This window comes from Bos mutus, chromosome 27 (assembly GCF_027580195.1).
Source record: "Bos mutus isolate GX-2022 chromosome 27, NWIPB_WYAK_1.1, whole genome shotgun sequence".
In the NCBI taxonomy this organism is placed as follows: Eukaryota; Metazoa; Chordata; class Mammalia; order Artiodactyla; family Bovidae; genus Bos; species Bos mutus.
The window spans coordinates 42765032-42790604 of record NC_091643.1 but is presented as its reverse complement, the minus strand read 5'-3'; the positions used below and the strand labels follow the sequence as shown (position 1 = coordinate 42790604).

The window sequence follows — 25573 nt, the reverse complement described above, 5'->3', positions numbered from 1 at the left end:
CCACCCACCTCCGCTGCAGATTGAGCCCGGCTCCCCTGAGTCAGAGACGCTGTGGCCAGAGGCTGGTCCAGGGCGGACCTGCTCCAGGGGTGGGGGGAGCCCAGCTTCCCGGAGGAGGCGGGAGCCGGGACTGGCGTGGGGCAGCTGGATGCCACTGGCTGTGCGTTTGTTCAGGACCCCCTCCCAGAGCACCCAGGAGCCCGGGGTCTCTGGTTCTGAAGGGCCTCGTCGTCAAAGATCTGCATTTACTCAGAGCTCTACATGCACAGATGTGTTTTCACAAATTCACAAAGACTGGGCGTATCCAGAGAAACTGATCCAGCCCATCAGGGCCTGTCAGGGTACCCAGTCTGTCAGGGTCCCTAATGCAATGGTTACTATGCTCACGTTTTGAACAAAACCAAACAACATAAAACAGTAAACCCAAAGTTGAAGCCTAAAATATCAGAAATTCTGAGGCTCAAAATTTTCAATTTTGGGGCCAAATTATATTGCTTTTTCCCTTCTTTTTTGGGCAGGGAGGGAGGAGAGTGGTTTTAGTGATATTAATTTTTTCCCCTTAGAAAAGTCAGTGGAAGAGAAAGCTGTGGAAGTTCCCTGAGGCTGTGGGGGTTTAGAGTGATTAGTCAGGGCGGGGCTGTGGCCCTTCCTGCTTTCACTGCTCAGGGTTCCTCTGGACCTGGGTGGGGGGTCAGCCCCACCCCAGCGGTGCTGTCGCAGCGGGAGGGGTCCCCTGGTGGTGGAGCAGGTGCCTGGTCCCTGGGTGAGTCCTGTGATGCTCGGGTGTCCAGGCAGATGTGGGCGGGTACCGTCTTGCACGCCTTTCTCTCTGCGGGACGGGCCTGCGGGTCCTGGGCGAGCGTGGGGACTCGGGCGTCTGTGCGCTTTCAGGCCCTGCCTACGACCTGACGTTCTGTGAGGTCCGGGACACGTCCCTGGTGCTGCTCTGGAAACCCCCAGTGTATTCGGGCAGCAGCCCTGTCTCTGGCTACTTCGTGGACTACAAAGAGGAGGACTCCGGAGAGTGGCTCACTGTCCACGAGACTGCCACACCGCATCGCTACCTGAAGGTGACGCAGGCCCCTCAGGCCTTGTCTTCTCGGGAGCGGCTGTGTCGGGGTCTAGCCCGAGGCCCCTAGGGGCTGGCGTGTGTGACTGGGTACCCCTCCTGCTTGCTGGGGGTTCTGGACTGCCCGCCCTCTGCAGACCTGCGCAGCAACTGCGTGTGGGGACCGTCTGCACAGGGCAGCTTCCTCTCCCTGCCGCCGCACGACCACCCCTGACAGTGCTGAGACCTCACGGTCCTGGCTGCGTGGATGTACCATCCACAGTGATGACTGGAATTACGTCTTTTCACACTGACTCTGTGTTTTATTTACTCGATTCATATGATTGCTGGTGGACGTCTATCTGATAAACACACACACATACACAGTGTGAACACATCTGAAGAGTTTATTCTCCAAATGTTTCTATTTCTAGCTCCGGCAGTAGTCACTGGGGTCAGGTCAGCGGTGACAGGTCAGGTCAGTGGTGATGAGTCAGTGGTGACAGCTCAGCAGTGATGGGTCAGGTCAGTGGTGATGGGTCAGTGGTGACGGGTCAGGTCAGTGGCGCCTGCTCAGCGGTGACGGGTCTGGTTATTGATGAGGGTTGGGTCAGTGGCTCAGACCTGAGGCCCTGCCCCTGGATCTCGTCTCCCCTCCTGATCCCCTGACTTCCTCTGCATGGCTGGTTGACCTGGAAGAACATGATATTTATACAAAGAAAGCATGTTCGTAATAAAAATGTGATGAAGGATGAAGTCATTTTCGTTTATCGGTTCATGTGTGACTTTTCTTTCATCTCTCAAGGTGTGTGACCTTCACCAAGGAAAGACCTACGTGTTCCGCGTGCGGGCAGTGAACGCCAGTGGGGTGGGGAGGCCCTCAGACACCTCGGAGCCAGTGCTGGTGGAGGCCAGGCCAGGTGAGACTCGCCCGCTCAGCTGGCAACAGGCAAGACCTCTTGGTGGGGTGACCTGGAGGGGGGAACAAGCAGGCATGTGGAGGGTGGGCAGGAGGATGGCGGGACTGTCGTGAAAGGAGTGGTTGGCGCACGTGGTAAAGGATGACTTCCCTGACATTCCACATGCCCCGCCACCCCAGGCGGAGAGGGGCACGTGAGGTCTTCCCGAGGGGGTGGGAGTCTTCACTGGCAGTGGCAGAACAGCAGGCAAGCGGTGACGACGGTGTCTTAGGTTACGGCTGAGTTTTGATCAAAAATTATAAAGCCTCTGGTAATCGTCTTGGTTACAAGTAGTCAGAGCCTAGCTTATGGGCCCTTGGTGGGGAAGTGGTTCCGAGGGTGGGAAGTGAGCTCCCAGAACACGAGACACGCTGGGAGGGGGCCCCTGCCTCCCAGAAGGGGTGGAATCGGGTGGAAGCCATGGCATCCCCGGGGGTCTCCCCTCCCTGAGACCAGCGAGGCGGGGTGTTCCGCCTCTGGCTCTGTCGTCTTGGTGAGGAGGGTGTCAGGGAGCTCCCAGCTCAGCCGGCATGTCTCCTCCGGTTCTGACCCCTAAGGGACAGCCGTGAGTGGCCTGTGTGGGGCCAGGTGTCCAGCTGCGTCCAGCACACCCTCCCTGACCCAGAGGAAAAGTGGGGACAGAAGAGCGGGGTGTGGGGGAGACCGCTGTGACTGTGCTGCCCAGGCCCAGGGGTGGAAGTGATCAGACCCCAGGGGGAAGGACCGAGTGTCTGGACTTCAGGGGTGCCGGGTGCAGAAAAGGACGTGGACAGAAGGTGATGATGGGACAGCAAACCTGTCCTCCTCTGCCCTCCGTCACTGCCGAGGGCGTGTTGGCCGACATCCTGGGCGGATGGTCAGTGAAAACCGCTAATTCGATGTTGCACGCGCTCTGTGCCGGGCCACGCCTTCTCCAGAGAGAGCCCGGGGCGGACGCCGCGTCCCTAAGTGCTCCTGGCTCCTCCGCAGGCACCAAAGAGGTCAGCGCAGGCGTGGACGAGGAGGGCAACGTCTACCTGAGCTTCGACTGCCCGGAGGTGACGGACGCCTCCCACTTCACGTGGTGCAAGTCCTACGAGGACATCGCGGACGACGACAGGTTCAAGGTCGAGACCGCAGGGGACCAGTAAGTTCCTCCCTGGGCCGGCCGGCGTGACCCGCTAGGAGCACCTTCCAGCACAGCAACTCATGCCCCGGGCTCTCTCCCCTTCCAGCTCGAAGCTGTACTTCAAGAACCTGGACAAAGAGGACCTGGGGACGTACTCTGTGTCGGTCAGCGACACAGACGGCGTGTCCTCCAGCTTTGTCTTGGATGAGGAAGGTAACACCTGCGGGACACTGGCTTGCCTTTGGGGTTTTCGTAACACTTTGAAAGATTGATGCTCATAGAGAAAAGACTTACTTGCTCAGAAAATGTGTGTGTCTTTTCGTGAGGCTAAGGGTGGGGAATCTTTTTTAAATCCAAAAATTATTTTGGAAATTACACAAACTCTTGAGTTTCTACTCTAGCCACTAAGTAAATCACTGGTCCGGGAATATTTTATTTATTGCTCTCTATATTGCATTTATTTGCCTCCCATTTTGTTTTAGAGATGAGTTTTATTTACATTTCATTAGTTTGGCAAGTACCAACTAGAATATTATAAATAAGTCCATAAAACTAATGAGAGGCATGCAAAGAAGCTTCCCTTTCCTCCCAGCACTGACTAATTGGATAATCAGCTAATAAAAGAAAACACACACATATGGATGTATGTATTTGTGTGCACGAGATAACATTTAATTGCCATAGTTAAGATCCCTCTCTGTTTTACAAATAGCAGACGGCAGAAAGGAGTGAAGGAAGTCAGCTCATCACGACCTGGTGAAGAGCAGCCCTTCTCTTAGGCGGGTCCCGAGGTCTGAGTCCCCAGGCACTGAGCCAGCCTTAGGAGGAGGCTTCCCCCTGCCTGGGTTGATGTTTCTTGTGTCTGTGATCTAGAGGGGACTGCATAACTCTGGGTAGAAGCCTCAGATCTTCATGTTGGGTCTTTAAAGTCTTCCGAGTGCCGTAGAGTCCTCAGTCAAAAATGCCATAGGTTGCTCATCTAATCCTTTCCTTATCAGCTGGCAGTTTGTTTGCCATAGCCAAAGGGGTGGTCTCAGAAGAGGGATACAGTTGTGGGGGGTGGAGGCTAGGACGGGAGGCGGGGCTAGGACGGTGGGGGGCAGGGGACAGGGTCTGAGGATGGCAGGCATGTGAGGGTCCTGTGCAGACATTGGGTAAGTTGTGGGGAGCCCCTGTGATCTGACGGGACCAGCAGGAGAACGGCAGAGCAGTGCACCATCTCTGCTTCCTGGGGTCCCCAGCAAGCAGGAACAGGCTGGAATCTACTCACAGGCCTTCTAAGCTGCCCTTTCTGACCCCTATGTGGTGGTCTTCAAACAGCCTTTTATTTGCAAAACATCCTTTAAGAATTCTGATAAGTGGTGTACTCCTCTGCTCCATTTGAGAGTTTGAAGACATTTCACCTAAATTTTAAATCATTGCAAAGGATGAACGTTTCCAGTACCTTTTATATTGTATATGGACATCAAGTCCAGTCAGGCAAAACCTTGATGCGGAAGCTTTAGGTCATCTGATGTATGGAAGTTCCTGCTGTGAGATCTGCTGTGAGACCTTTAAATCCACTGTCCAGGTTGAGTTACTTCTGGTCACAAGAAATCTGCTTCATTGTTCGGTTCAAATGCTGTGCTGTGCTCAGTCATGTCTGACTCTTTCTGACCCCCTGGACTGCAGCCCACCAGGCTCCTCTGTCCATGGGATTCTCCAGGCAAGAATACTGGAGTGGATTGCCATTTCCTCCTTCAGGGGATCTTCCCTGCTCAGGGATCGATCCAACCTGAATCTCCTATACTGCAGGCAGATTCTTTACCCCTGAGCCATTGGGGAAGCCCAAAGGCTGGAGTGGATTTGCATACAGACCTCTGTAACCATGATCTCATTTCTAAATTCTAATTTTAAGTAGAAAGGAAGGAAGGTGAAAGAAATTATTTAGAACCTTCAATTTTCTTAACTCATTCTTGAGACTCTTAGGAGCAATGTATTCTTTGTTTTTTTTTTTAATTTTTATTGTTTAGTTTATTATAATTTTTTTAAACTCATGAAAATACACCACAGTGAAATTCTGGGTAGGTGAGAGAGATGTTGAAGCAGGACAGTCTGAAAGCAGAAGGAAAATCACAGACCAGCATGTTCTCGGTGAGCCAGACTGATTTCATGGAAGAGTTCCTACGGAATGAGAGGATGTGGAAGTGCAGCCCTCTGTGTCACCCTGTGCAGGTCGGCCTCTAGTCTGGTACACAGCTGCCCTCCCAGCCCTGCACTCAGGACCACCACCCTAACCAGTCCTAACACACCCCTCTAGGAAGTGGGTTGTCTCAATGTGAGGCACCACTGACTTCCTGCGGGACTTCCCAGGTGGCACAACTGGTAAAGAACCTGCCTGCCAACGCAGGAGACATCAGAGATGGGGGTTCAGTCCCTCGGGAGGATCCCTTGGAGGAGGCCCTGGCAACCCACTCCACTATCCTCGCCTGAAGAATCCCATGGCCAGAGGAGCCCAGTGGGCTGCAGTCCATGGGGTGGCAGAGAGTCAGACACGACTGAAGCGACTGAGCACACACGTGCACTGATTCCCCAGAGGGACTGTTCACAGCTCGTGTTACCCCGTCTCCTTCTCACTTCAGTTCTCATTTCTTTCACATCCTCAAATGAAATCCTGGTGACGTCGAATCTCTGTTTTGTCTAGCTTTGCTCTGGCTTAAAACTTCTGAACATACAGGTCAAAACCACTGATGCTCTTTGTCTTAATTTCAGAGCTGGAACGTCTGAAGGCCCTGAGCAATGAGATCAAGAACCCCAGTAAGTGGGCCTGGATCGGAGCAGGGCCATGTCTGTGACCTGTGCAGCCCTGAGGGGCCTTGCTTCGTGTGGCAACTCACGTGCTTGTCACTGTGTGGCTCAGAACAAGTAGTGCTGACACTGTAACCGGCAGTGATTTTCACTGCAAACCATGTTTTGGATTTCGGGTTGAGTGTGTCTGCTTGATCCAAGTGAGAATTGCACCAGGTGGGATCTTCAGCTTCGGATTACGCTGAATTCAGACGGAATATGTCTGTGGTCCCTGGGCCCTCAGGGAAGCAGACCATGCATGCTGAGGACCCACGGGTGTGAGGCTTTGATTGCAGTGCCAGGCTAACTAGAGTTGTGTTTCGTAGTTTTGGTTTTCATAATCAAGTCAATGCTCAGGGGTTTTTTACATTTTCAAAAAATGTAATACTGAGGATTGAGATTTTCCTACAACACGCAACTCTTCTTTCTCACTGGGATTCACGCACTATTGACTTGGTATTTCTTGTCTTGCACTAGCGATTCCTCTGAAGTCAGAATTAGCTTATGAGATTTTTGACAAGGGCCAGGTCCGCTTCTGGCTCCAGGCTGAGCACTTATCCCCAGACTCCAGCTACCGCTTTATCATCAATGACAGAGAAGTCGCCGACAGCGAGGTGAGTGTGTGTGAGCGTGGTCTCTGGCTATGGAGGCTTCCGGGTGTGAACGGGAAGGTCAGCTCCTGAAAGTCGGCATTCTGGTTTGTTTGCATTCCTTTTGGGCTGTAGAAGGCTGACGAGGTGGGTGAGAGAAGGCTGAGGCTGGCACTGTTCAGAGCTTTGGTCTGGGTTTCATGAGAGATGGGGAGGTCTTTAAATTCAAGCCTATTACAATTAAAAAACAACGACCTACGTTTTAGAGACATTAGCTTGGTGTTATGGAAAAGTTCTGGTTGCACAGGGTGATATGCTCCACAGATCCATTTGTTTCCTCTTCATGGGGGTTTTGAAGGCGGATATTTTTGCCCTGATGGGAGCAAGGCCTCCCTCACCCTGCCCCAGCCCCCAGAGCTCCTGTGGGAGGCGACACCAGGGAAATTAGTGTCTTGAGCTTGAGCTTTAGGCTGCCTCCGGGCGAATCTGGGCCAAGAAAATGCATAGGATGCTGTGATGCAATACTTTGTCCTTCTGCTGCTTTTATTTGTATAGAATGAAGCTTACGAATGTTAGAAGGTTCCTGTTTTGCTTGTGGAATATTGTGTTTCCATATAAGTCATTCTGTCTAATTACTACAGCACAACCGGGAACACAGTTAAAAAGCCGACCACTTGACTGGATCCCTTCCTTACTGTTCAGTGGTGCCCTGGGGGTGTCTGTAGTCCCGGCGTCCTTACCTCCTCTGTCCTCCTTCCGCTTGGTACCCACTGCTTTGTATCTGTTCAGCAATCCCACTGAGCCTCACTCAGGCGCCTCAACCATCTGCTGCACGAGTGTGAACGGGACTGGCTGGGAGGTGGGGTCGCTCACTGTCCTTCTGAGCCGGACTCCTCATCCCTGGTCTGACGCCTATGTCTGACGGGTTTTAGTAAAGCTTGGTTAGATGGATGTCCCTCAGGGAAACGTCGTGTGTGGACAAAGATCCTGTGAGTTTCTTTCCCAGTCCATCTTCCCCTTGAGAATAATGACGTCCTTGAAGGACTGTACAAGCTGGGGGGTGGCTAGTAAGCAGAAAGCACGCAGCTTCCTCTTGGCTGCAGAAGAGCCCACAGTATGGACACTGTGCATAGAAGAGCGTCATGGTCGAGGTGACTGGAAACATTTTTTATGAGCAGAGATCATGTAGGCGTGCAATGGAATTTAATGTAATTGTGCTTTATCTGCAGAGTATATTTTGATTAACATTTCCTACCTGCTCTGGATAGCTGACTTTAAGATTGGCATCTTCGCTATACAGCTCATCTTTTGCAATAGGGCTGTACTATTTCACTGCCTTAATTAGCAATCCACATGTGACTTTTCTGTATGGAGATTGATACTGTTTTGTGAAAGTCACATAGAAACCTGTATTTATGGCCCCCATAAAATCATTGAACTTCATCTCACTGCATAATGGAGGTTGCCAGAAGCCTAATTTTTTCACAAACCTGCCCAGACCCCATGGTGCAGAAGCTAAGAGAATGTAGAAGGCTCTGGGTTGCTGAGGATCTCGTTGGTGAGAGAGGTTCCTTTTCACCTCTCAGGCCTAATTAGAGTAGGTTCCTGCAGGCTGCTGCTCACAGATGCTTAAAGGGAGCAAAAGTCTGACAGAATCAGAGCGGCTCCTTGAAATTTGCTCCTGGTTTGCAAAAGCAAATACTCAGAACTACAAAGACACTCACGGGCCCCACAAGGTACTCTGTTCAGCCCTCAGCCTGCTGCCCCTTCCTTGTCCAGCCCCCAAGAACCACCCGAGTCTCCAGGAAGGAGACAGGTCCCATGCACTCCCTGTGATCAGCACCATCTCCCAAAATGACCACCCTCAAAAGTAATCTGAGCTCATGTGTCTCAGAAAAATACCTAAGCCATCCTATACAGGAACACAATTTCCAACTGTCAAGGTGATTTTTTTTATGTTTACTGGAAGTTAAGGCCCATGGGCATGGGCTGGCTTGATTCAGTTAAAGCCCGAAAGTCATCTTTGGTCAAGGAGAACCTGAGGCATCACGTTAACCCCTGGGACCTCACACACTCATTCTCTTTTCCCCATGGTTGGCAGCTTATATTCTGCAAATTGCATTTGAGTGCCCTCTGTAGCCTAGACAAATGACATATAGCCTTGCCCTCCTGGAGGTTATCCCAGAGTGGAAGAAACACAACTTGAGTCAGAGGATGATATAGAAAAAGTACAGAGCGTGTTAAAACAGTTATGTGTGAGCTAAGTCATTTAAGAGAGAAAGAAAGTGAAGTCGCTCAATCGTGTCCAACTCTTTGCGACCCCCCCGTAGCCTACCAGACTCCTCCGTCCATGGGATTTTCTAGGCAAGAGCACTGGAGTGGGTCACCATTCCCATCTCCAGTGGATCTTCCTGATGCAGGGATCGGACACTCAAGTTTCCTGCATTGGCAGGTGGGTTCTTTACCACGAGCGCCACATACAGTGAGTGCTGATTCTGAGAAGGAGCTGTTAGAGCCTGGAGAATATAAAGGAGATTCCCAGAGTAGTGGGTTCCTGGGTTCTCCTCAGGAGGAATAGTTTGGGGAACAGGCGTGCCCTGCAGCCTTCCCGAGGGAGAGTGGGCAAGGTGTGGACTGGAGACAAGGCGGGGTGGGCTGACTGAGCGGAGTGGCCATGGAGAGGGCATCTTGGAAATGCACTTGGATAAAACGGAAGGAGGGAGAAGGCAGAGGGGCCTCCTCCAACACCAAGGGGGGAATTTGGAGCCAACCCTTGATGCTGAGGGGGCTGAGCTTAGGGACACTGAACAAAGGCGCTCTTTCACTAACATTTATCTCGACGCTCTTGGGACGCTGGCATTTGGAATCCACAATATGAATGTCAGCTGAGAGGGGAAGATGAGCATCCTGAAAATAGATGTGCGTGATCTGTCAGGACGTGGCTGATCTTATGCAGTTTCTATTAGTCGCCTACAGACAGAAGTGTGTCCTGGTAGTGTGGTCAAAGTGAGGGTCGTCGGAGGAGGGTGTCTCTAATGAACGGAGTGGCCTCCCCTGGTTCCCGCCCTGGGTGCTGACCACAGATCCCGAGCGGCGACCCTGCTCACCTTGCTCCAGGCCACGCTCTCCTGGGACAGGTCAGGTCCAGGCAGGGAAGCCTTTGCTTAAGTCCCGGCTGCCTGCCTCTGAAAGGAGGCAGGAACACCTGCAGGAAGCATCACCGGCAGAGGTGGCTGTGCCTCTGTTCACTCTGGGCGTGGAGCAGGGTGAGGTCCAGGCTGAGGGAGCAGCCTTCTGCTATTGCAGTGGACGCCCTGGGGAGCCCATCCTGGCACCTTGGCCCCCTTTCCCTGCCCAGCGGCTGCGCTGGAGATGGTCATCCATGTGCTTGTGCCCCTCCTGCCTCTGACGTGCTCAATGGCGACCTCGAACCCAGGGTGGAATAACACGTGGCCCATTAGCAACCACACGGGATCGGAGCACCTGCGGCTCATCACAGGCGACGAGGGTGGAGTCTGCAGACTGAGCCCTGGGCGGGCTGCGCCAGGAAGGGTTCCCCTGAGGCTGCCCAGCTGGGGTTGCAGAGCCTGGAGACCCTCAGCCCTGGTGCCAGCGTGGTGATGGGGCAGGGGCGACCAGTCGGGAAGCCCTCACGGTGTGAAGGTGGTTGTGTTGCCGTCTCTGGTTCTGTGGTCACACGGGTCCCAGTGCATCCCGCTCTGCTCCCCATGTGCTATCTCATGGCGGTTGCACATTCCCAGGGCATGTGCAGAGTTTCTGCTGGATTCGAGTGTAGGTTGCTCCTCACGTAGACCCAGGGTGTCATCACCCAATGTCCCTTATTTGATCTTTGCTTCACCAAGAGGTTCAGTGGATGGAATTTCACTTTCTGGTTTTGGGCAGCATACTCCTTTAAGATACAATAGTTGAGTGACTGTCAGATCCCAGAGGGGAAGCTTCGGGAAGGCATTTTCCCTTTCGGGAAGGTGGGATTCTCACCTCCCCTGTGTGCTCCCAGACACACAGAATCAAGTGTGACAAGTCCACTGGCATCATCGAGATGGTGATGGATCGGTTCACCATTGATAACGAAGGCACCTACACCGTGCAGATTCAAGACGGAAAAGCCAAAAGCCAGTCTTCTCTGGTTCTTATTGGAGACGGTACGCTATGTGGAAGGTCCTTGTATGTCCATAAAAGAAAATTCAAAACAGATTCTTCTGATTTGAGAGAAGCATGTTTATTTCATTTCTGTTTTTTCCCTTAAATATTGGATTTAGCATTCAAGGCTGTCCTAAAAGAGGCTGAATTTCAAAGAAAGGAGTTCCTCAGGAAACAAGGTAGGTGGTCGGCTGGCTCCCCACCACTGGCATAGACGAAGGTGTAGGATTTGAGTATTTGTTTGGAGCAGATCCTGTCTGAGGCCAGACGGCTAACTGCAATTTTAAAATGATGGAGAAGTCAGATCTCTTGTATTCTGTAGAAGTTTGGACCCTTTCTGTTCCTTTATTTCATCTGTGCTTTTTTCTTGCTTCTACTTGAAAAGCCCTGGAATCTCTTGTTTAGTGTTGATGTTTTCCTGCAGTGACAAGGAAAGGGTGCCCCCGTTACAGGTCCATATGAGTCCAGTGATTGTAAAAAAAAGAGGAAAGAATGGAGGGAGGCAGTGAGGTGGGGGCTTTGTTAGGAGAGATGGAGAGAGGGCCACAGACCCAACTCCAATGCCCAGGAACTTGTTATTTTACTTAAAATTGTGTGAACTTGAACTTTTAGATGTAATTGTTTAGTTATAAATAATATATTTTAAATACATTGTTTTAAAAATGCATATTATCAATAACTAGATATGAAGGAAAATAGATAAATTTTAAAAACTGAAATATAGCCCAGGGGTTTATTTGAAAAACACTTTTATACAGAATTTCTGTTTTTTTTTTTTTTTTTGGGTTAGAATACAGATTTTAAAATATAAAAATATTATTTTATTGTTTTTATGTTATTTTTTTAATAGACAAAAATATTTATTTTACCTATTTCTACCATATGATTCTTTAACTTTGTAGAATGTATTTATATGGAAGAAATTAAAAAATACTTTCTAAATCTGCTTTGTATTTTTGTGTTGAATGTGTTATTAGCATATGACTTTTACATTAGGCAAAATGGTATTTTCTACAGATATATAAATTCATCTTTGATTTCAGATGCTATGTAAATAAAATATCACATGTTGATATGATTGCTAGGTCAAACTGCTTTTTCTTCATCATACTTAGATTAGTTCTCCTATTTCAAGGTTTTTATAGGCTATGCTGGTGGATGTTTATTCAGACACGTGCCTTGAGAAGAAATATAGCATTTCATTATTCTTCTTTCTAAAGGGCAGTAGCCGTCAGATGTCAGTAAGCAGGAGAGAGTGGGCAGCGTCGTCCTGTTGGAAATAGAGATTTTTGTACCAGGATTGCACATGCTGAGGTCAAAGCCCTGAAGATTAGTTTTATCAAGTTATTTTGGTTTCAGACTGAACAACTACTTTCTTTTGCCCCGAATGCATTTATATGTATGTGTCTGTGTATACATTTTTCTCCTTTTTAAAAACTTTTCTCCCCTTCTCCCCCCAGGCCCGCATTTTGCTGAGTATCTGCACTGGGATGTTACAGAAGAGTGTGAGGTTCGGCTTGTGTGTAAGGTGAGAGATCGGTTCCACCCAGAAGGGAGTGACAATCGGGGAGATGGTCACATCACACGCGTGTGGCTTTAAATTATTTATAAATTTAAAATACACTGCTCACAACTTGTCTTTATTATTGAAATCGTCTATGAACCAAAAGAAACTTACACCATCTGATTTCTTGGATTAGAAGAAGGAGGAGTCATTCATTCTTCCTGTTGGGGCTTAATTATTTCAGAAGCTGGAATTTAGAAATGTATTTACCGTTGGTAGAACAGATAGCTTTCTTGTGAGCTTCCATCTGACACCGTCTATAATAAAAGTTTATTCACTTTTTTTAGGTCTGTGATTTGAAATCAGAAAAGACTTTTTTCTCACGAGCTCCAGCAATTCACATACTCAACATAAGACCCCTGTCTTGTAGGTTGCAAACACCAAGAAGGAAACAGTTTTCAAGTGGCTAAAGGATGATGTTCTGTATGAAACGGAGAAGATGCCTGACCTGGAGAAGGGTGTCTGTGAGCTGCTTATACCAAAGGTGTGTGTGTGTGTGTACACGTGTGTGCGTGCTCTGCCATTTCAGTCATGTCTGACTCTTTGCGACCTTCTGGCTCCTCTGTCCATGGGATTCTCCAGGCAGGAATACTGGAGTGGGCTAAAGAAAACAGAAACAAGGAAGAAAAGTCTTTCAAACCTCTTGCGAATTCTGCCTTATCTCCCAATTTGCATGCTGAATGTCCATGGTTTGCAAAGGAAACGTATTAGCTTGTATTAGGTTTTATATCGTGGCATCAGTTTTACATACGTGTTGGGTGTGTTTCATTTGCAGCTGTCGAAGAAGGATCACGGTGAATACAAGGCAACCTTGAAAGACGACAGGGGTCAGGACGTGTCTACCCTTGAGATAGCTGGCAAAGGTAGATGAGAGCCTTGTCCCGGCTCCCCAGGGAGGTCCACCTGGCCAGCAGGATGGGTGTGAGATGCGGGCGAGGCGTCCTGCGCCCTTGGGCATATTGTGTCTTTGGTGGCAGCGCAGCAGAGGGCAGGCTTCTACTCCTGCTGTCCTCAGAGGCGTTTGAGTGAGTTGAGAAGAATGTTACGCTGGGCTTTTCTGAAACGCCATCTTCGTCCACCAACAGGAGCCAAATCCTGTCCCATGATGAATGTGTTAAAATGATTGAACCCAGGATGAGGTGGTTCAGTTAAATGCAAGGTCAGATGAATGTTGAGCAAAATGTCCTTGCTCCAGGTTTAAAAAATGGAGAAATTAGGATTTATCACCACATAAGCCTTTCATGGATACACATTGCCATTTTAATATTTCATTTTTCAACTGAACATCCTGCTTTCCAGTATCAATTTAATTAAACGTGAAAACGCTGCTGATAAATTAGGCCTGTAACTGTGCACTTCCTCCTTCCTTTCAGTGTATGAGGATATGATTTTGGCGATGAGCAGAGTCTGTGGTAAGTAAATGCCTTCTAATTTTCAAGTCATTTCGGGGCTAGACTCTCTATTTCCCGAGAAGGGCATTTTCCACAGCTGATGGAACCACAGCACATCTGTGAACAGGCCCAGATTTAGTGGCAGGACAGCGGCTTGTGGATGACAAAGGCATACAGAAAGGGCTTTCTGGGGGGTCAGGCTAACGGCCCACAGAACAAGAGTCTGTTCTTAGTGTCCCCAGGGCTGGAGGTGATGTGTGGCTGCAAAGCAAATCCGTTGTGATAGAGTTAGGGTCCCTTGACCTCCTCACCCTTGTGATAAGGAATCTGGAGGGGTGACTTTCAAGTTCTCATTCAGAGGTAAAATTCTGTAACTGTGGATACAAACAAACCCGTTATAAGAATCGATGCCAGAGTGACAGTTCTCTGCATGGAGGACGCTGTGTGTGTGAACACACACGTGAGAACATGCTGTTGACACTTCTCTACGTTCCCACCTGACTTCTGAGGCGGGAACAGAACTGGAGCCTCAGGCTCCTTAGTGAAGTCGCAGCATCTCATCACTGTGTCCACGAGGCGTGCTAAGACACCCCGTGTGCGTCTTCTGCGTCTTAGGAGAGACCACGGTATTCAGACGAGAACTCTGGTCCCGGGGCAATTGTGCGACCTGCTGTCACCAGCAGAGTCCTGGGGAGCACTGGGGTCATCTCGTGTCCCTAGTTCAGGAGCCCAGGCTTCCTTCTCATATCCTTCAGCATTCCCTCCTGTCGCGAGACGTGTACTCTAGGATGCGACCCATCCAATTCTTTCACATTGGTAATCCTCCAGTTTCACAAAAATGTCTGAGGTGTAGGTTCTCTAAAGGGGGCCAAACTTATAGTGTGTCCCTTGATTTTTAATACTTAAGAACTCTGAAATGTCTAATCAAATAAGAAGCAATTGTGGAACAGAAACACCAACGGCAGAACTCACTTTTTGGTGTGGTGACTGCAAAGATTAAATATGTATCTGGTTAAATTTTGTCTGATAAGACATAGATGCTCTTTAAATCTTCAAAGTCAAGGCTTAGTAAGGATGCAGTTGAGATAAAGTGGAGGATAAGCATAGGACTTCCGCGGCGCGTTGCCCCAGTCAGAGTCAGCCCTGGAAGCCAGGCTCTTGTTGTCTGATTACCCGGGATGTGCATCCTGCCGTCCCTTCTCCCCGTGGCGGCACAGTTGCTTATCCATAGATTCTATCTGAAGTGAGTCAACCCGGCTGGTGGTGTGGGGCAGGGTGTAACCCGTGCAGGCATCGATGAGGAGCACAGGGACATACCGGCACCCGGATCTGAGCTGAGATATTTCCCAGAGCCGCTCTCCTGCCCGGCTGTCCCACGTGCGTGCTCAGTCACCGCAGTCAGACCTGACCACTCTCCTCTGCCCCTGCGTCTTACAGACGGTACCAGTCCCCACTCCCTGCTTGACTGGAAACCCTTCTGGACACGCTGTCATTTACTAACCCTATCTGTAGTCTGAAAAATGACCCTCCTCTTTACGCTCTTCTGTTAAGACTGCAGCGTTTCCGCATCTTTGTGTTCCAGGATGTGCGGCTTGCTGCCCTCTGCGGTTAGTCCACTCCGCCCCCCACCACAGGGTGAAATGTGCGGAGAAGCACGATGCAGAAAGGGGTTTAGAAAAGCCATTTTCTGGTTTACCTCCAGGCAGGAGCAGAGCGAGGACTCCAGAGGCCACGGGGTGGGGCGTTCAGGTAGCTGGCTCTGAGCTCAGAGCCCTGTGGAGGGACTCCCACCGGGGCATTGTTGATGCATTTCCACAAGACGTGTAGGTGACGGAATGCCTGGGGTTCTTCCCTTCAGGGGGTAGGAAGAGGGAGGGGAGGGGTGTGAGAAGCTGGATGTGGTCTTGCCCACTGGGCAGGCCCGTCGGCATGGGGCCCCGTCTGCCCTGGAGGCTTGCCTGTGGTCTAGTTGTAAGTGGACGCTGTAGTAGTGGCTGCATGGACGTGGTCAGGGATGTAAGGAGCCCCTTGGGAACATTTTCTCGGGGCCATTTGAGTCACTTCATGCCTCTGTCAAAGAGATTTTCAGGTACTTTCGGTGTGGATGTTAGAACACACTTGGGTGAGGATGTTTTCACGGGGATGTGGCTGGGCTTCCTGGCCCAGGGCCAGCCTGCTCTCACCCAGCACAGACCGCTCCCCTCAGGTCTGAGTCTGCTCTATCTTCTGCAGGAGCCTCTGCGTCTCCACTGAAGATTCTCTGCACCCCAGAAGGAATAAGGCTTCAGTGCTTCATGAAATACTTCACTGAGGAAATGAAGGTGAACTGGTACCACAAGTAAGTGTCCACGTGCTGTGGGCCGCGGCCCTGCGTGTCCACAGGGTGGTGCCCGGGGCCCATCGCTGGGACACGGGGCTCCTGGCCAAGTCCTTTTGAGACTTGGCAGTTTTGAGACGTAATGACAGCCGTGGGCTCAGGGCGGGGCCATCTCAGAAATGGGGGAGAAGGACAAAGAGAAGTGCTGAAGGTGCCAGAGATCGAGTCCTCTGCTGTCTCCGTGTAGACGAGGGTGGCTTTGCTGGTGACACAGGTTTTGTCGGCATCTGGCAGAGCTAATGGAAAAAGACTATTCAGAAACCACGCTCCAGATTTCCAGTCTGTTGCTTTCACATTAGATCAATTAAAAAGAAAGGGCCAAAACACACTTAATAGTACTTAAGAGAAGAAAGCAAGTGAAATCAAGCCCTGCACACAGCAGGTTTCTGTTTTGACATCTGCTGCAGTTGCCCGTCCAGGTAGCCATGCTCGCTCACGGCGGTGGGCCAGGGCCTGCCCCCGGCCCCTTGGGGTCTGCCCTTCTGACCCTCCTCCCCAGGCTTATCTCCAGCACACTCGTCAAAACTTCAAGTCTGTCAGGAACAGGACCAAGTTCAGGGTTACCGTCCCCCGGGCCTGGCCTCCGTCGGGCATAAGTGGGGACGGTGGGTAGTCTGTCTCTAACCTGAGGACACGGGCAACCTTTCCACACCACATTTTCAGTGACGTCCACAAACCCAGACTTTCTGTTCATCAGCGGACAGGACCCCAGCGTGTTCACACGTGCCTTACAGAACCTTGGCTATATGTCACTGTTTGATGATCAAGTTCTTATTTGACAGTAATTGGAAACACAGAGAATAACAAGCATTTGTTGAAATACAGCCTGCCACTGGAGGCTACAGGGCCCACTTAACAGAGTTGGGGTGCCCGAGGGAGACTCGTCCTGGGGACCCGGGCATTCTGCGCCAGTGGGTGATGAGAAATCAATAGAGAATGATGAGGATTTGGTGAAACGTGCACGTCAGCAAGGCCGATTGTTCTGTGAGGAAAATGCTGAGTAAGACATCAAGGGCCACTTAGAGGAAGGCGGAAACCTGCTCCTGAGGACTTAGAAACCCACAAAGTGGAGTCAGCAGAAACGTCCTCTGGTAGGGGATTTTTTTTCTCTTGCTGGAAGGTGAAATGACTGTGATGGGGGAGGGCTAGACCTCAAAGTGCGAAGTACTGGCTGCTGAAGGCATCGAAGCAGCAGAGCCACTGAAGCGCCAGTGGCCTCTTTACAGAAGGAAACAGTCAACGCTGCTTTAATCCCAGAGTGTGGACTTTAGCTCAACTTCGGAGCTTTGCTCTGAGGCCCCTGAAGTCTCAGTGAAGCCTGGGGCTCCCGGGGGAGGGGAGGTTCGGGGCGACCCTGCTGCCAGCCCACCCCTGCAGGGACCAGCCTCCTGGTTGCTTTCACACAAACAGGCAGACACATGTAGGCTTTCGCACATCTGCCTCTTTCTCTCCTTAATGTAAGATGTTTTAAGATTACTTGGGAATAAAGGGATTCAGTCAGGTTTTGTGATGAACTAATAAAACCAAGGAGACGGTTTTATCCAATTTGGCCCACTTAAGTCCCCAGGCAGTAAGGAACAGACAGTCCTTTGAGCCAAGGTCGCGGTCAGTGGGTGACTGTGACAGTGAACTCTGCTGCAGTTGTGCTGCTCCAGCAGGATTGGTCTGCCTTCTTCTAAGCTGACAGGTTCCTGGAACTGCTGTGGCAGGTGTGGGCTGAGCGTGGGGCTGCTGGCCAGGGAAGGTTCTGGAGGCAAGGGTTCATCTGGGGATGGAGCCAGGCTGGGGGTGGTGGAGGGGTGGGTCTGCTGCAGACGGGGGGCTTCCTGTGTGTCTGGGGGACAGAATGTGTCCCCAGTCCAACAAGTCGGTAGGGCTGTGACCATGGGGTGGGGGCAGAGGTCAAGTCTGGGCTTGGGATCGGAGACTGGAGCTGGTCTCAGGGTCACGCTGGGCTGGGGACGTGCTGGCCCAGGGGCCGGGGGTTCCTGCAGGAGACCCGGTGGGCGGCAGGGCTCCAGACACGTGTGGGCAGGCTGCGTGTGGTCTGGCGTTCGGTGGACACCCCCTCCTTCAATGCCGTGTTCAGCCTTCGTCATGGCTGAGTCGATGCTGGGTATAGTTCTCCCTTCGCGATCAGGTGGTTTTACTCGGCATGATGTCCTTGAGGTCCATCCATGCTGTAGTGGGTGTCAGAATTTCCTCCCACTCCATCGTGTGGATGGGCCACCGTTTGCTTATCCGTCGTCTGTCCGTGGACACTTGTTTCCACCTTTGGCTACTGAGTCATGCCTAGTGAATCTTTGTTCCAGTCCCTGCTGCCCATCCTTTTGGTTACATATCCACAGGATCATACAGTGGATCATACGGTGATTCTGTTTTTAATTTTTTAAGTAGAAAAATAAGTCATGGCCTAGAGGATTTGATAGTCTATGTGTGGCCAGCAAGCAGCTGTTAAACCACAGTGTATCTCTATGAAGTAAGTATCAGATTTAATTTCGGAAGGTTTTCAGAGCTGAGCTGCTGATGTGGTTCGTAAATGTACAAGATCCAGAGACATCTACGATGACATCGACTCTACAGCTTGGAGGAGGCTCCCTCCAAAAACGCCCAGCATGCCCCAGAGTGTCTCACGTGCAGTGTGAGATTGTAAGTCGAATGTGTCCTGTGACTTTTCAAAGGGATGCTAAGATCACATCGAGCGAGCACATGAGGATCGGCGGCAGTGAGCAGATGGCCTGGCTGCAGATCTGTGAGCCCACGGAAAAAGACAAGGGGAAGTACACCTTCGAGATTCTCGACGGCAAGAAGAACCACCAGCGCTCGCTTGACCTGTCTGGTCAGGGTAAGATCATTGTTCTCTGGCCCCTGGTAATTTTGTACTAGGGGATCAGGGTAAGCTGGATGCTGAAAAGGAAACCACCAATTTTACGATTTTCATTCAGAGAGGATTACTTCTGAATCAGCGCTTTATTCATTCAGCTATTTGTCAGTATTCACGAAACAAATTCAGGAGCCGAGAGAGTGGGTGAATAAAAGCCAAGCACGTTCAAACGCTCACTAATGTGCAAAATATTGCCTTGCAGCTTTTGATGAAGCATTTGCCGAATTCCAGCAGCTCAAGTAAGACTTGCATGTTTGTCCATTATTCTGGGGGCCAGGGCACCAGGCGTCATTTTGGTTGAGTGTGGGGACCTCTGTGGATGCCTCACTGACCCCAAAAATGTGAAGCTCTAGGAATTGGGATAAGTTGGCAATTTAAGCCATTCCACATCCAGAAGAAGGCGTCCTTCTAAACTGTAAATGCATCTAACAGTTAATTTTAGAGTTATAATGACCCTGGGTTACCTTAAATGAATTTAAATACTGAATTTCTGAAATAGGCATAATTATAGCCACACGTCATACAGAGCAACGTTTAAAATGTTGGACGTTTAGTTTCCTTTTAAAGGCGTCATATTTTTAGGGCAGTTTTAGGTTCACAGCAAATTGAGAGGAAGGGACAGAAAATACCCGCCCCCTCCATGCGTGGCCTCCTCACTCAGCACCCGCATCACACCGTCCACGAGTTACAGCCGGTGAGCCTGCGTGGACAGGCCACCGTCACCCCGAGTCTGTGGGTCGTGTTAGGGCTCGCTCGTGGTGTTGGACAGTCTCTGGGTTGGGACAGACATATAATGACAGGTATGACAGCTATACTCACGAGAATTCCCCTACCCCTGTGCTGGTTGAGGGGCCCTTCTGCTGGGATCCCACAGTCTGCAGCCTCCTCAGACTGGCTTCTTTCACTCAGTCATAAGCACCTAACCTTCTTCCATGTATTTTCATGGCTTGAGAGCTCTTTTCTTTTTAGCTGATTAATATTCCATTGCTCAGAGCAACTTTTTAAAGAATGACTTGGGATTTCTAATCTGTGTCTCAATTTTAAAGCATCTTTAAAGCTGACAACACTCTTTCTCCCACACTGAGTTATTCAGTAAATATTTGTTGATGGATGAATGCGTAACTGAGGTAAATCAGAAATCAACATTTTCAAAAAATATCTAAAAATCTCCAATGCAATCTGGTGAAAAAAGAAATCTCTTCACCCTGCGAGTGCGGATGGCAGGCCTTTCTGTGGGTTTCAGCAGCTGGAAGGCAGGGCGGAGGGAGGCATCAGAACTCTGTTCGTCCCTGTGACCTGGATTATTCTTGGAGAAGCTCTGTCTCTAGTAGACCTCTTGAATATGTGACGCTTTAGTTGACAGCATTTGCTCATGACTCTTTTTTTCTCTGCCCTCTGCCCTCTTTAATTTTTAGGGCTGCTGCTTTTGCAGAGAAAAGTGAGTACATGCTTGATTACAAGCACAGTACACTTTTGGGGGTGGGGGTAGAGGGTCCGTATTTTAGAGCATTCACAGTGTACACAGAGTGAGCACAGCAGACCCGCCTCACCTGACGAAGCCCCAGGGCTGCCCATGCCCCCTCTTGCCCCCAGCTGCCCACCCCTGTGCCCTGCAGCCCGATGCCAGCCCCCCTTCCCCCTTGCCCTCCTTCCTGCCCCACCTCCCCACCACCCATTCTGTGTCCTTTTATTCACTGCTCACTCAGGAGTGGCCACCTGAGGATACGCAGGACAGGCTTCAGTCCTGGAGGCAGGGGTGTGCCAGGCATGCGGGGTTGGGGTCAGGGGCAGAGGGCAGGACAGAGGGGGACAGAGGCCGCGGCCTGTCCTGGGGTTTGCAGGGAAAGGCAGGCAGGGTGGGGTGAACACGAGACTGGCCCGTTCTAGTGATTTCTCTGGGCTTTGGGCCACAGGGGTGTTCTGAGCTGCCAGGCACCTGGCTGGGGTGATCCAGGCAGAGGGGTGTCCCCTCCGGGGGCAGGGCAGGTGGTGGAGGCCGGCCTGGCTGGGGGGTTGGCATAGGTTGTGGGCGACTCCTGGTGGGCCCTTGGCGGGTGGGGCGGGTATCTGCCCACCAGGTGGGATTTCAGATGTCAGAACATCATGGGAGGCAGAAAATTATACTATATATATATATATATATATATATATACACACACACACACACACACACAAAACACTGCCCTTGCAAAATCCTCTCTCCAGAGGCCAGGCCCCTCCAGCTCCTGAAAGAATTTAGGAGGTCATGGTTTGCCCGGTGTCATGGCCAAGGTGAACCTTCATGCTCAAAGCCCCGCTCAGTCTGAGCTTCTAGAGTGTTTCACAACCTCCCTTTTCTGCCCACCACCCTGCCAGCCCCTCCCAACACAGAATCACACCCCTCCACACAGACCTCGGCCAGGGGCCCCCCAGCCATGAGCCTTGTTAGGCAGCACCCCCACACCTGAGCCCCTCCTGGCCCCTGGGTGCCCCAACCCCCAGGAACAGCCCCACAGATGGTGTTCTCAGCCGAGTTGCTTTCCTGTTGCAGATCGTGGCAAGGTGATCGGCGGCCTGCCTGATGTGGTGACCATCATGGAGGGCAAGGTGAGGGCAGGGCGTGCCCGGAAGGGCAGGGGATCCTCATGCAGGCCCTGGGTGTGGAGCTGGCGTGAGGGGTCCCTGCATCCTGCTGGGTCTGGGCTGCCTCTGCAGACCTTATCTCCTCAAGGGACAGATGTTGATTCTTCTGAATACACAGGGCACCCCTCCCACCACGGGACACCTTCCGTGCTGTGTCTGAGGCTCCTCGTGTCTCCAGTGGTGCCTCCATATACAAAGAGCATGTTGACCAAATAAATGACGGGTGGGGCAGATCAGTACCTGGGCGGGGCCACAGGTCCAGCCGCACAGAGGCCGCCTGACTCTTCTTTCTCTATCTCCCCCTCTCTGCCTGCTCTTCCCCCAAGACCTTGAACCTGACCTGCACGGTGTTTGGGAACCCTGACCCAGAGGTAGTGTGGTTCAAGAATGACAAGGACATCGAGCTGAGTGACCACTTCTCAGTCAAGGTGGAGCAGGCCAAGTATGTCAGCATGACCATCAAGGGCGTGACCTCCGAGGACTCCGGCAAGTACAGCATCCATGTGAAGAACAAGTACGGTGGCGAGAAGATCGACGTGACGGTCAGCGTGTACAAGCATGGGGAGGAGATCCCCGACGTGGTGCTGCCCCAGCAGGCCAAGCCCAAGCTCCTCCCCGCGGCTGCCCCCTCACCCGCCCACTGAGGGGCCAGGGGCCGTGCCATCGCTGTGGGTGGCGTCCTGCGTGGCCTGACAGCCCCTCGCACGTTGTGGTTTTATCTTGGTGTTCTGTTGTTAGTAGTTTCGGTCCTTCTGAGCAGAAGAGCGGGTGTTTCCCCGTACAACTGTGTCTGCAGGCACTGGACAGCATGGGCTAGGGGTGAGCTGACGCCTCGCTGGGGTGTTCTGTCCATGATGCCTGCAGGCCTGGGGGCTCTGAGATGCTGGGGCGGTCAGCATATGTGCCTCTTGCTCTCTGCTTTCTCTCGCTTCAGACAATAAAACTTCAAAAGGCAACTCTTGGTGTCTCTTCTGTACCAAGCAGTTCCCAGCTCGTCATCCTGCTTGTGTCCCCGATCTGGTCTGGTTAATTGCAGGACTTGGGGCAGCTTCACAGCAGGAGCCAGCGGGCCACGTTCCCTGAGGAGCTGGGCGTCCAGGGTGGAGGGGGGTCCAAATTCCCACGTGGGTCCTGTTCCTGCAACTTCCCGCAGGCAGGACACCCCGGCCAGTGAGAGGCCTCTGGTTTCCTAGGATTCCACCTGAATCCTTTCCTGAAAACCCCCGCCACTTTCCCCAGTCAATAAACACGGAGTGAAGCCCAATCCTGTGCTGACCCCACCTGCGTATCCATTTTCAAAACAGGAGGAGCCCTTGAGCGGTATTTATGTCAGGGGCAGGCAGACAGTGTGAACGATGGCCGTACTGTTACTCAGGCTTGACCGTAACTCTTCTGCCTCCTTCCGAGGGAGACAAATGTGCTGCTGTCAGGAAAACATGTGTTTTTTTTTCCCATGAAAGGTTTTTCACCCAGGAGAGCAGTGAGAATCCACATGTGAACGTTAATGACATAGAAAATTAAAAGCCATAAATAGATTGAGAAATTAAATTTCATAAAAGTGCACTCACGGTAATGATGGCGCAAAACAGATGAGCAGACACACGTTTGTGACTCGTCTGAAGGCGTCTCATTAGCGGGGGGTGTTTATGAAAGCGTCTTTTAAAAAACTGATTCAAACAATCGTTTAAGTACATAAAGGTAGGTTTGTGTGTCTGTCGATGGGGAGAGCATCTGTAACTGGGGAGCGAGGGCTTTGCTTCTGCGTCACAGAGAGTCGTTTCCCGTGTCTGGGGTCCTGGGCTGGTGCCTCACAGGGCTGGGTTCTGCAAACACGGTTTCCAGCAGGCGTAAGAGCTGCGTTAGGGCCGTGACTGAGTCGTGACCAAGAAGGGGAGCTGGACCGCTTCTCCGTTTTTACGGAAGGCAGGCGGCCACGGAGGTCAGCCCAGCAGGCTCTCCTGTTCTTCTCCAGGGCCAGCTTCTCAGCGGTGCTGGGTTTTGCAGCTTCCATGGGCTTCTCTGGCCTCAGTGCAAACCTGCCCCTGATTCGGTTCAGCCCCACCCCTGTGCCTTGCTCTCCACTGGGAAGGTTTCCGCAGTTCCAGCTCAGCGTGAAGGGATGAGATAACCTAGTTCTTAGACATGTTCACTCTCAGCCTTGAGGGTACACTCTCCACAATAGGTTAACGAGAAAGCAGAGAAAGCCCTGCCAGCCAGCGCCTGTGCTGGGGCTCACCACCTGTAGATGGCACTCGGAGAGAAGGTACTGAACCACAGCACGCCCATCAGCGTGGCCAGACCAGAGCCGTCTTTCTGATGCAGACATGTTGCTTAATGAATGGAAGATTATTGAGGGCGTTATGCTCGCCCCAGAGGCAAGGACAGGTCCAGAAAATTACTGTTTCCAGGAAATAGCAGGTCATTTTGAAGGCGATAATATAGCCTCTTAATCTTCACGTGATACACATTACAAGGAATAAAACATACCGTGTGAGAGGTTACGAGGCTCTTCTTACACCAGCGAAGCCGTAAAAAGATGTCATCTATCTATGCATTAAGTTTGGGGTATGGATTTTAAATATTCCGTGTTTCAAAGAAGTATGTCAAACGCAGCAGGCTCCCTCATCTTTCAAAGCAGTAAATTACAGCTTTGGAACTTTTCCCATTAAAGCCGCCGGCGCTGCAGGGCTGTGGGGCGGGAGTGGGACTGGAGGACCCGGAGGAGCTTCGGGGTCTTCGGGTAGCCGTGTGCACCCAGCTGCCCTTGTCTGTCCTTGAGCATTTCTCAGCGGTTGTTCTACCTCTTGATTTTTTAAAGGACTTTCTTACAATGGATGTTTGGGAGAGGAAGCTGCTGGTCGGCGTGAGCAGCCCTCATCATCTTCTGTTTTATAGTGTTTTATAGGGTTCATTGGGAGGGGGCATCTGCTTTTTATTGTAGTTGCCCCCTTGGATGTACAGTTAAATAAAGAAATGGAACAAAAGTGTACATATAATCATCTCTTTTTTTGGCTTAAAGTAGTTGAAAATCCATTTAAACATCATTTAAGCATAGGATTATACTGGCATTTTATCACAGACTTATGATGGTATTTTTAAACAAAGGGGGCATACAAACAAGGCACATTTAAGGGCTGTGTTAAAAATGACGGGAAGATGCAGCACCCCACTCGGGGTGCTCCGGGATGCCAAGCACACATCGCAGCCGCTCTCCTGTGTCCTGTGTATCACTCAGCCTCGACTCAGCCTCGCCCACCTGTCACACTCGCGATCGATCGGCTTTTGTTTCATTCAAGATGACGGCTTCTCCAGTAACCAGACCTCGCTTCTTTCACTGCTTTTAATGCATTGCCCTAGAAAAGCATGGGGTGGGGAACAGAGCTGAGGGGGCACGGGGGTTAGTCCCAGCTCTCTCAGAACCAGCTACCCAGGAGCCCTGGAAAAGCCTCCATCCGTGTGTGCCCAGTGCCCTCACTGTAGAGGGGATCCCGACAAGCCTCCATCTGTGTGTGCCGTGCCTTCACTCTACAAGGACCCCGACAAGCCTCCATCCGCATGTGCCCAGTGCCCTCACTGTAGAGGGGACCCCGACAAGCCTCCACCCGCATGTGCCCAGGGTCCTCACTGTAGAGGGGACCCCGACAAGCCTCCACCCGCATGTGCCCAGGGTCCTCACTGTAGAGGGGACCCCGACAAGCCTCCACCCGCATGTGCCCAGTGCCCTCACTGTAGAGGGGACCCCAACAAGCCTTCATCCGCATAAACCCAGTGCCCTCACAGTATGGGGGACCCTGACAAGCCTCCACTGTGTGTGCCCCGTGCCCTCACAGTATGGAGGACCCCGACAAGCCTCCACCTGTGTGTGCCCAGTGACCTCACTGTATGGGGGACCCCGACAAGCCTCCACCCGTGTGTGCCCCATGCCCTCACTATAGAGGGACCCCGACAAGCCTCCATCCGCGTGTGCACAGTGCCCTCACTATAGAGGGGGACCCCCAGTTCTCCAGCCGAGCGCCATCTGTGTGCCTTAGGAATGCCCTGAG

At 51.4% G+C, this 25573-nt stretch overlaps 1 protein-coding gene across 1 annotated transcript in view; it reads left to right on the top strand.

Annotated features, from left to right (window-relative positions):
• MYOM2 (myomesin 2) overlaps positions 1-22486 on the top strand; it is a 63946-nt gene extending 41460 nt beyond the window's left edge. Inside the window, exons 20-37 of the mRNA XM_070364250.1 lie at positions 892-1070; positions 1854-1968; positions 2977-3133; positions 3222-3328; positions 5867-5911; positions 6419-6555; positions 10550-10694; positions 10812-10871; positions 12153-12220; positions 12627-12740; positions 13032-13119; positions 13630-13668; positions 15880-15985; positions 18706-18869; positions 19111-19147; positions 20324-20346; positions 21439-21494; positions 21857-22486. Coding sequence (XP_070220351.1) covers positions 892-1070; positions 1854-1968; positions 2977-3133; positions 3222-3328; positions 5867-5911; positions 6419-6555; positions 10550-10694; positions 10812-10871; positions 12153-12220; positions 12627-12740; positions 13032-13119; positions 13630-13668; positions 15880-15985; positions 18706-18869; positions 19111-19147; positions 20324-20346; positions 21439-21494; positions 21857-22174 — 1958 coding nt within the window. The 3' untranslated portion in view covers positions 22175-22486. The remainder of the gene's footprint in view (positions 1-891; positions 1071-1853; positions 1969-2976; positions 3134-3221; positions 3329-5866; positions 5912-6418; positions 6556-10549; positions 10695-10811; positions 10872-12152; positions 12221-12626; positions 12741-13031; positions 13120-13629; positions 13669-15879; positions 15986-18705; positions 18870-19110; positions 19148-20323; positions 20347-21438; positions 21495-21856) is intronic.
• Positions 22487-25573: the final 3087 nt, after the last annotated feature.